This window comes from Ranitomeya variabilis, chromosome 6 (genome assembly GCF_051348905.1).
Source record: "Ranitomeya variabilis isolate aRanVar5 chromosome 6, aRanVar5.hap1, whole genome shotgun sequence".
Taxonomy (NCBI): domain Eukaryota; kingdom Metazoa; phylum Chordata; class Amphibia; order Anura; family Dendrobatidae; genus Ranitomeya; species Ranitomeya variabilis.
In genome coordinates this window covers 122,608,648-122,620,076 of record NC_135237.1, presented here as the reverse complement: position 1 = coordinate 122,620,076, position 11,429 = coordinate 122,608,648, and the positions used below count along the sequence as shown (strand labels likewise).

Sequence of the window (11,429 nt, the reverse complement as noted above, 5' to 3'; positions counted from 1 at the left end):
CTATAATTACGTTATTACACTTAGTATTGGAATTGAGTTTGGACATTGCAAGAATTCCAACGTGAGGCCTTGTCAGTCGAGCATGGGTCAGTGCTGCGTGCATTCTAGCTGTAAGTGCTGTCCCTCCCTTCTGACCATCTGGTCTGAGCTTTTCTATTCTCCCATTCTGTAAAGACTGGATAAGGGCCAGCTGGTATTTGTATTAATAGATGCCCTGCTTTGCTATTGGAGAGAAGCTCTGAGGTGGCAGCTGCAGCCGCAGGACAGAGCAAAGCCAGGGTGGAGGCAGGAACACTGACACCAGACACCTGTAAAATATTCACTTGTGCAGAGAACACCCCGCAGTGATTTCCATTGGGACTAGGATTTCTTTTGGGGAGCCCTTAAGCGAAGCAAGCAGAAGTCACCTTCAACGTCCAGAGGCCACAATGATCAGCAGCCAGAATATACACACTGCCGGGCATATGGAGGGTAACAGACTGTTCTTTTCTCTATCCATCCAGCATCAGCTCATTAGGCAGCATGCAGAAGCTTACATCCACATATAGGTTTTGTATTTCCAACATTAGGAAACATTGTCTTCTCACTAGAACGCCTGCTCAGTGTATGAATGTTCATAGTCTCTCATTCACGGTCAGAACTTCTCATGCCTTTGTAGCAGATGACGATATTGATTGGAATAATTGCCGGACTGACTTGAGAAAGAACTAACTTTACTGAAGTGCAGATAACAAGTTTGTCTAGAATCATATTGTAAGCTGTTTGCATTAGATTGATCAATATATGGCCAAGAAACGGAGAGAAAAGTATTATCAGGTGTTCCAGTAATGAGTGCTAACATCTTACCTACAACCCCAGATACGTCGATGATCCACATAATGTATAAGCCATGAAATCAAGCTGTCACTGCTGGGTGAAGGGTTATTATTGAGGTCAAGTATTCCTAGCTGGGGCCTTTTCTAAGAGTTCTGACCCTGAGTTGTCTCGCTGGTTGTCTCCAGTAGCACCTTAAGTTTCTGAAGTCTGAACTTGTTATTATAAAATTATGTACATTATTTCCTTGTACGATAGATGCTGGGAAAACAATTCCTTACAGTGACATATTTCGGGTTCACTCACCTTTGCAATTTTTTTTTTTACATTTTTTTTTATCAGATTGCACTCGGACCAGTATTATTCAATGAGACAGTGCAGATCTGCATATTTTTTCTCAGCTGTTTTTGGGTGTAAGAAAAAAATGCATCAGAGTAGCATCTGATACTTACAGATATATTACAATTCTATAAATGGTCCTGTAAAAGATTAATAGCTGCTGAGTAAAGAAACAGACTCTATACGGACAGCACACGGATGACAAGTGAGGAAAAAAAATCGCCCCACTCTCGGACTGATTTTTTTTTATATGCTTATTTACATTTTTTTTACAGAGAAAATGGAACAAAACATGGCAAACATTTTGTATGAAGTTTATGTTTTGCTTATAGTCCTACAGTATGTATTGTTATTTGGTTTTCTCGGTACATAGTAGACCTATACAAATGGTTGTCAAAAGTGGTATAAAACTCATGCCTTTATTTTTTATTTGACTTTCTTTACCAGCAAAAGTTTTTACGTTTCCTAATGAAAGCACAGAATGTTCTTGTAATATAGTAATAGATAAATGGACCAAAACTAGAGGAGGGAATAAATAGCGACTAATAAGATTCCATCTCTCCACTTTTTCTTCATATTTCCCTTGTACTACCTTTGTGTTTGAGTTTCTTGATATTTGGGCTTGTGCCCAGAATTGTATGACAATGTATTAGTACACCCATACAAATGCATGAGCCTTTACAGGTACTTTCCAAAGACAAGAAAAAATATTTATGTAAGCACACTATGCAATGGAAGTTGCTTGAGAAAATGCAAGCACATAGATCATCTCTGCATTTACACTTCCAGATAGGCCTTGAACTACAGTTTTATGTGCCACTGTACCAGGGACAGCGCCAGGTTTTCGTGGCAAGGGCAAAAAAGAGTCTTAGTGGGCCCCTTCAACATATACCACAATTTGTGATGCACAGATACTGCAGAAAAATATAGGTGTAGTACAATGCCAAAGATTTCACTTCTTACATTACATGAGTGATATCAATAGCTCAGAAACCAGACAGCATAGTCCTCCATACATTATCATGGGCACCACATAGTGCTGCATACAGAATAATGAGCCCCATATATTGCTCCATACAGAATAATGGACCCCATATAATGCTCCATACAGAATAATGAGCCCCCTATATGGCTCCATACAGAATAATGGACCCCATATAATGCTCCATACAGAATAATGAGCTACATATATGGCTCCATATAGAATAATGGACTCCATATACTGCTACATACAGAATAATGAGCCCCATACGTTGCTCCTTACAGTATCATGAGCCCCATATACTGCTCCACACAGAATGGGCCCCATATAATGCTTCACACTGAATAGGCCCCATATAATGCTCCATACATTATATGATGGGCATCATATAATGCTCCGGTATATGATGGGCCCAATATATTGCTCCAAACATAACGTGCCCCATATAATGCTCCATATATAATTGGCACCTTAAGATGCTCCATATTTAATGGGCCCCAGATACTGCTCCATATGTAGTTGGTCCCATATACTGCTCCATATGTAATTGGTCCCATAAGATGCTGCAAACTGCTCCAGACTTCTCAGCGTTGGTGTCTTCCGGCTCTCTGTGCTGTGACTGCTCAAGCAGAGGGTGCACAGTACTGACATCATAGCGCCCCCTGACCTTAGCGTCATAGTCAGAGGATGCGGAAGATGCAGCAGCGGTGAAGTGGGAGAGGTAAGTATCACAGGTGCCAGGGTGCGGAGCAAGTGGGGGAATTCATTCACGGACACCGGCACTGGCACAGGCAATGGGCCCCCATAGCGCGCCGATGTCCCCAGTGGGAAGTGGGCCCCCTCACCAAAGGGTCACCAAAGGGTTCTTCTTTTTTCTTGTGGACATCTTGCTCTTCTCTTCACTTTTCTTTTCTTTTTTCTTCCCCTTTTTATGTTCCTTTTAAGAATCCTATTATCAAATAGATGCTTATAATGGTTATATTAAAAACAACTCGAGTGAAAATGAATTTTTTCCTTTACATGTCATGTATTATTCCATGTGGTAATTGACTGAACTCTGACACCTTGTCATGTGATTCAGCGTTTTGGCCCCTACATTTGCAAATGTAAAGCTATTTAAGTGATACCTTTGCTGTTTCTGTATATTTGCTGTCTTACCTGATGAAGGAGTCATTTGTACTTCAAAACGCCTTGATTAAATCACTATTTTGTTTTACCTTACTGGGATATATGTCTCAACAACTATCAGCAAGTGCGGAAAATGTCCACTAATCCCTTTCATGCTTGAAGCCCATAGTCCTTGAAAGGGTATAATGAAGCCCCATATGGTATAATGCAGACCAAAATGGTATAATGCAGCCCCTATATAGTATAATGCTGCTCCATACAGTATTATGCAGCCCTCATATGGTATAATGCAGTCCCATATGGTATAATGAAGCCGATTTAGTATAATGCAGCCCTCATATGGATTAATGCCATCCCATATGATATAATGCAGCCCTCATATGGTAAAGTGCAGCTTGCCTATTTAGTATAGTGCAGCCCCCATATGGTATACCGCAGCACCAATATGGTATAATGCAGCCCCCATATAGTATAATGCAGCCCCTATATAGAATAATGCATCCCCATAGTCCTTCAGTATTATAGCCACCACTTACTCACTGATTTAAAAAATAATACATTACTCACCTCTCCCCGTTCCTCTGATGGTGATACAGTTGAATCTGCGATTCCAGGTGCCGGGGTAGAGGGTAGCTGACCGACCCCCTAACTCACGGGCCTCTTAGCCGCCTGCTGCTATTAGTAGTACACCACTGGATGGGGGATCCTGGAGGACTGAGGATCCTAGGCAAATGCCTAATATGCCTTGCCCTAATGCCGACAATGACTGTATCTATGATTCAAGTGTCGGTTTTCTGTAAAAGCATAGTGAGTCTGTCAGAGTTTGATCTGAGTGTCATCTGAGTATGATTCAATGATTCAATTCTCTTGCATGAGAAAATCGCAGCAGTGGTATGGAGAACTTAATTTCTCCATCTTCTCCATTGTCTGTATGTATATTAGGCTGCACTCGGATGACATCCAAGAGCAGCCCTATGTTTCACACGCACCCATAGACTTGTATGGGAGCACATGATCTTAATATTGGAGGCACTCGCAGCTTGATGATATTGTTTTATCATGCTGATTCCACATGACAAAATAATATCAGATCTGCACTGACCAATAGATGAACATTGGGCTAGTGCTAGCAGATAAAACATTGCATAGCTCTTGGCATTGTTATACGTCAGTTTGAGGGAGACCTTAAAGGGAACCTGTCACCAGAATTTCCCCATATAAATTAGGACCAGTACCTGTAAGCCCTATGTGACAGCATTCTAGAATACTGTGTATAAGTCCTCAATGTACTCTAGAATGCCCTGTAGAATGTAAGCCCACAAGGGCAGGGTCCTCTCCACTCTGTACCAGTCTGTCATTGTTAGTTTGTTTACTGTAAGTGATAATTGTATTTTTATGTAACCTCGTCTCATGTACAGCACCATGGAATTAATGGTGCTATATAAATAAATAATATTAATAATGCGCTCTCCATAAAGCAAAAAATAGCTTTTATTATACTCACCTGTTAGTGGTCCTGTCTGATGGGCACTGCTGTTCTTGATTCGGCGCCTCCTCTATTTTTCCTTCATGTGAATGATGGGTTTCACGTCAGCCACACAGTGTCCTCAGCATCACATTCTGGCACAAGCGCATTTCTCTGTCCCGCCGAGGGTAGGGCAAAATACAGCAAAAGAGTGCTCGTGCATGCACATTTCAATTCTTTGCTCTGCCAAGTGATATTATTGATGGTGTCTATTCCATCAAAAAAAGGTCTCTTAGAAAGGGAATTCCCAGAATACCCACACTGGGTTCTAAAGCTCATAGTGAAATAACAAGTTGATATTATTTTTTTTATAATTTCTCTCTATCTTTTGAGTGACTCAGCTCGGTCTGGCAGCAATGTTTTCTGGCTAACTCACTTCTGCACTTTGTGCTTTCTCTGTCTGGCCTATAAATCACCCTTTCTCAGTGTTGTCTTGCTTTATCATAGTTAGGCAATCCAACCATAGCACAGTAGATTGGTGTTCAGACTCATGCATTCATCAAACTAGAGATCTAATAACAAGTTGCTCCTATAAATACTGTAAAATCCTGTGTCCCATCAACCAGTGTGCCACAGTCCAGCATCCATGAAGGATTCCTGATAGCACTATTATCATAGCGTACCAGGAAGACCTATACACCATGCCTCCCATAAAATGATGCCATTCTTTTTTCATTCCATTTGACCAAACAGGATGCCTACTCCCCAATTTAATAATGCTAGTTCATAGAGGCAGTTAATTAATGTTGAGCCCATTGTGAGAAATGCTTAATAATAATATTATGTCTATAGCGCCAAATTATTCTTTAGCACTTTACAATTCAGAGAGTACTTGTACAGACAAAATAAGACATTACAGAGTAACGCGTAATTAATCAAATGCCAGGAAGAGTGAGGGCCCCACTCCCAAGTTTGCAATCTATTAGGAAATAGGGGTGACATAGAACTTAAAAAAATGCTTGTAGTGTATAAACCATGGACCAGCCATCAATATAATAAATAGGGGTATTAAATGACATTGCATAAACCAGTCCACAGCCGGTATCTGTATAAGTACAGAAGTACAGTGCATGGATGTTGAGGAAACAGGGACCAGATTTGAAGAAGGGTTAGGAAGGAAGAACAGGGGATAGTTAGATAGATGAGGTGATAAGCTTGTCAAAGAAGTGTGTTTTTAGAGCATATGTAAAACTGTGGATACTGAGAATTAACTGCATTGTCTATGGTAGTGCATTAGAGAGAACTGATTCACCATGAGAAAAGTCTTGACATGGGAGTGGAAGGCTTGTTTGTATTATTGAGGATGTCAGTCTCAGATTATTAGTGGAATAGAGAGAATGGGTAGAGTTATAGACATACAGTAGATGAGGGAGGAGTTGTAGGGTGTTGCCCAACAGGGAAGAACATTGTATGTGAGGGTGATAAGTTTATATTGTATTCTGGAGCAGATGAGTAACCAGTGTAATGAATGACACAGGGTGAAATCAGCAGCGTACCGGCTGGAAAGAAATTTGACCATGGGGCTGCTGCATTCAAGATGGATTATAGAAAGGGGGTTTAATAAGAGGGATGCTTATTAGTAGAGAGGTGCAGTAGTTCAGACAAGAAAGAATAATAGAAACTAGAGATGGGCGAACCCGAGCAGTAAAGTTTGGCATCTGTACTGAACATCTACTTCACCTGGAAGTTTTATAAAAACTGAGTTGGTTCCCTTGTACTTTTGATAGCCAGCCAGGCAAAACTCACAGCTGTCAGCTTCAGCAAGGCTGGTTATCAAGAATAGAGGGGTCCCCATGACATATTTTTTAGTTAGTTAAATAAATAATTTAAAAAAACGGATTGGGTCTCCCCCATTTTTGACAACCAGCCTTGCTAAAGCAGACAGCTGGGGACTGGTATTCTCAGGCTAGTAAGGGGCCATGGATATTGCCCTCAGCCTAAAAATAGCAGTTTGCAACTGCCCAGAAAAGGTGCATGTGTTAGATCATATTTGTGGGGTTGATGTCACCTTTGTATTGTCAGGTGACATCAAGCCCACAGATTAGTAATTGAGAAGCGTCTATAAGACACCTATCTATTACTAATCCTGTACTTATATGGTAAATATGTCATATGGTTTTTGTCTCCTGAAGAAAAAGTGGGCTACACTTTGAAATGCGTAGAAAAATAAAAAACTTTTTTTTTCATTATCTCTGGCATTTGATGTTTCTTCATCACCTGGCAGCGCGGATACAGACCACAAACCTTCCATTTGATACATATGGTAAATGAAGACACAGCCAGAATAAAGTTTTTTATTTGAAATAAAACAAAGCACCCTTTTTACTCTTTTATCTAAAAATAACAAACACAGTTATACTCACCTAGCGCCCATTCCAATGAATCCCTCGTCTCCTGTAATAAAATAAAAATCTGTCTGTTGTGCTGTCCTACACCAACATTCGTGTCTGGGGAATAAATAATTTTCATCCTGGCCGGTGCGACCGTCCAGTGTGATAACCACTGGTGAATGAGCTGCTGCGAGCCCAGCATCAGTGACCAGTGGTGATGTCATCGAGGTTATTGCTGGTCACTGAGGCTGTGTGCTCCCAGCCAGGCTAAACTGCAGTGACCTTGAGACCTTGATGACATCCCCACTAGCGCAGTGAGAAACAGACTCATGGTGCTGAGGCGAGTTCACTGCAGTTCAAATTCATTGCAGTGAAATTCTCCTGATTAACTGTGGTGAATCGATGAGGTAAAAATAGAACTCTTTTGCCACAATGATCAAAGGTATGTGTGCATAAAAAAAGGCACTGAATTTCAGGAAACAAACATCTCACCAATAGTGTTGAGCGATACCTTCCGATATCGGAAAGTATCGGTATCGGAAAGTATCGGCCGATACCGTCAAAATATCGGATCTAATCCGATACCGATACCCGATCCCAATGCAAGTCAATGGGACGAAAATATCGGAATTAAAATAAACCCTTTCTTTCCTTGTAGGTTAATTCTACATGAAGGAAAACAACTAAGAATAATGTAGGCTGTATTGGGGGACGTGGCGGAGACATTAAAGGCACAGAGGTTTAGCCCAATCTAATAGAATAGCAGGATTTTTATTTTTTTTATGACGTTCGGCGTGAGAAAGATTTAGACTATGTTAATTTTTTTTTTATTTTGTCAGATATTGATGTTTCACTACTTCCACGCCCTTCACCTTCTTTTTTACTTCTCCCACACTTTCTTCTTCATTATCCTCATCATCAGCTTCTTTGACATCAACTTCTTCACCTTATTCATCTTCTTCTTCATCTTCTACCTATTATTTTTTGGGTTACATTGTTCATATTCTTTTTATTTTACTATTATCTTCATCATATTCTTATTTGTGTCAGGCATTCCCGTAGTTGTTATCTTTAAAAGTTTGAAGATTACACCTTCCGTTCTGCCTGTCACAAAACAGTTACATTTGTCCGCGTTCAGTTTGGCCTGCAGCATCAGGCTTTATCCAGGGGCACCACGAGGAGGAACGGACTCACCCCCATACACTGCTTAGTCTTCTTCTGCTTATAATTTAGATAATATTTTTTGCTCTGATATTTAGTGTTATGCTTAATGTTCTTCTGCTCTTTGTTCTGCAGCCTCTTGTTCTTCTGCTTCTCGGTCTTCCAGGTCGTCGTCGTCTCCAGGGTTGTCGTCTCCGGGGTCGTCGTCATCGGGGTGGTCTTCAGGGTCGTCGTCTCCGGGGTCGTCGTCATCGGGGTGGTCTTCAGGGTCATCGTCTCCAGGGTCGTCGTCATCACGGTGGTTGTCGTCTCTGGTGTCGTCGTCATCTTAGGGGTGGTCTTCCGGGTCATCGTGTTTAGTCTCTTGAACTTGGAAATGTAGCAGAAGGTACAAGAAGGCTGAGAAAATGCCGAGAACCAGCTGATGGAACTGGAACTCGGATGGCTACCCGAAGGTCCAAGAGCCAATGGAACTACCGAGGACCAGCTGACGTTACTGGAACCCGGTTACTAAGCAGGAGGTACCCGTGCCTGAAAGCACTACCAAGGACCACCTGACGTTGGTGGAACTCGGATACCCAGAGGGAGGCACCTAAGCCAAAGGCTCTGCCCGGAACCAGCTGACGGTACTGGAACCAGGATGGGGAGCAGAAGGTACAAGAGCAAAAGACACTGCCGAGAACCAGCTGACGGTGCTGGAACCCGGATGGGTAGCCGAAGGTCCAAGAGCCAATGGAACTACCGAGGACCAGCTGACGTTACTGGAACCCGGTTACTAAGCAGGAGGTACCCGTGCCTGAAAGCACTACCAAGGACCACCTGACGTTGGTGGAACTCGGATACCCAGAGGGAGGCACCTAAGCCAAAGGCTCTGCCCGGAACCAGCTGACGGTACTGGAACCAGGATGGGGAGCAGAAGGTACAAGACCAAGTGTCTGGGTGGCAGTTGCAGGACACGTTGCCGGCTGCACAGCAGGGGAACAGCTGGCGGTGCTGAACCCCACTGACACATTGGCTGGTGTTTGGCTCTGTGCAGCTAGCAGTACCGGGCCCCAACTGGCGGTGTTGGAGCCCGGGCTCTGCAGGGGGAGCAGAGTGTAGGCCGAAGCCTACTTGAACCAATTTCAAAGGTAACCTTTAACCCCCCCTCAGGGGTTACAAAGTAGAAGAGCCACAGCTTATGCAGCAGTAGTGCTGCACAAGTCAAAGGTTGCTCTTTTAATTTTGCTCCTTGCACACGCTGAATGAAACACGTATAACATTTAGCCCTTTATACAGTCAAACTGTGTTGGAGGCGCGAGTTCCCTTTGTAATGAGACGCAGCACAGATGTCAAGAATCCCACCTTGGTGCTGGGTGCAGCCTCCTGAGCGTTGTTATTTGCTGTACAGGAGTCTGCGCTGTCGTGTTATCCCCTGGCCTAGCGCTGTTAGCGCTGCCCATCTTCTGACATCATTTAATGTCGGCCGGTGCGGTTCGTGATGACCATGAATCCCAGCCCCGCAGTGTCTTAACATTGTTAAAACACTGCGGGGCTGGGATTCATGGCCTGGCGCAGCACATATGTTCGCCTCTCACACTCGGGTCCTTACACCCGCTTCAGACTGTGCGGCGTCAGCTGATCCCTTATCGCATGCCACGGCCATGAAGCCGCACAGTCTGAAGAAGGCGGAAGGAGATGAGGGACAGGCGAAGTGATGCACTGCTCATGCCCATCAATCACACCCTCGCAGTCCCAAGAAATAAGACACCGAGGGGCGTTGTGTGGGTCAGGGCAGCCGCAGAGGCGCAGGCAGCCAAACAATGATGCCAGAAGACGGGCAGCGTTACCAAGGAGCTTGTTGCGTGTCAATACAAAGGAAAATCACACCTGAGGGACGTTTTAATGGTCACAGAGGACACATTTTAGACGTGTTCAGTTCCACGAGTGCAAGGAGAATACGTTTCTGAGCCACCTTGCACACATGCAGCATTACTGCTGTACAAGGTGGCTGTAAAACATAGAAACACCCGGGGGAGGGGGGACAGGTTCCCTTCAATTTCAGTTCTTGTGTCTGCGTGGCGGTCGCAGGACACGTTGCCGGCTACACAGCAGGGGAACAGCTGGCGGTGCTGAACCCCACTGACACATTGGCTGGTGTTTTTCTCTGTGCAGCTAGCACATCTGGGCCAAAACTGGTGGTGTTAGAGCCCAGGGTCAGCAGGAGGAGCAGGGGGAGCGGAGTGTAGGCCGAAGCCTGCACCGGAGCAAGTTGAAAGGAAACCTTTAACCCCCCCCCCCAGGCGTTTGTAGCTGAAAGAGCCATTGTGTACAGCACTAATGCTGGAAAAGGTAAACTTAGCTCTTTTAATTATGGTCCTTGCACATGCTGAACCTAACACTTATGAAATGTGTCCCCTCACAGCGTTAAACCGTCCGGTAGGTGGAACTTTCCTTTGTCGTGTGACGCAGCACAGCCATCATTTTTACCCCCTTGGCGCCGTGCGCCGCCTCCTCAGCGTGGTTTGAATCTGTCCCGGAGTCTGCGCTGTTAGGTTAGCCCTTGGCCATGCACACATTTTGCGCTGCCCGTCTTCTGACATCATTTGGTGTCAGGCTGGCTGCACCTGTGCGGGTGCGCTGGCCGAGATCCCGCCTCGCAGTGTCGTCTAATGTAATCCCACCGCGGGCCTGGGATCCGTGGCCATGCGCAGTGCATATCCTCGCCTCTCACTCCCCTCCCTACGGCTTCTTCAGACTGTGCGGTGTCATGGCCGTGGCATGCTATTAGGGATCAGCTGACACCGCACAGTCTGAAGAAGCCGTAGGGAGGGGAGTGAGAGGCGAGGATATGCACTGCGCATGGCCACGGATCCCAGGCCCGCGGTGGGATTACATTAGACGACACTGCGAGGCGGGATCTCGGCCAGCGCACCCGCACAGGCGCAGCCAGCCTGACACCAAATGATGTCAGAAGACGGGCAGCGCAAAATGTGTGCATGGCCAAGGGCTAACCTAACAGCGCAGGCTCCGGGACAGATTCAAACAACGCTGAGGAGGCGGCGCACGGCGCCAAGGGGGTAAAAATGATGGCTGTGCTGCGTCACACGACAAAGGAAAGTTCCACCTACCGGACGGTTTAACGCTGTGAGGGGACACATTTCATAAGTGT

At 44.6% G+C, this 11,429-nt stretch overlaps 1 protein-coding gene across 1 annotated transcript in view; it reads left to right on the top strand.

Moving 5' to 3' along the window:
- The first annotated feature begins 298 nt into the window (after nucleotides 1-298).
- Nucleotides 299-11,429, top strand: part of GADL1 (glutamate decarboxylase like 1) — a 503,402-nt gene continuing 492,271 nt past the window's right edge. The window contains exon 1 of the mRNA XM_077268963.1: nucleotides 299-471. Within this exon, the coding sequence (XP_077125078.1) occupies nucleotides 429-471 (43 nt within the window). The 5' untranslated portion in view covers nucleotides 299-428. The remainder of the gene's footprint in view (nucleotides 472-11,429) is intronic.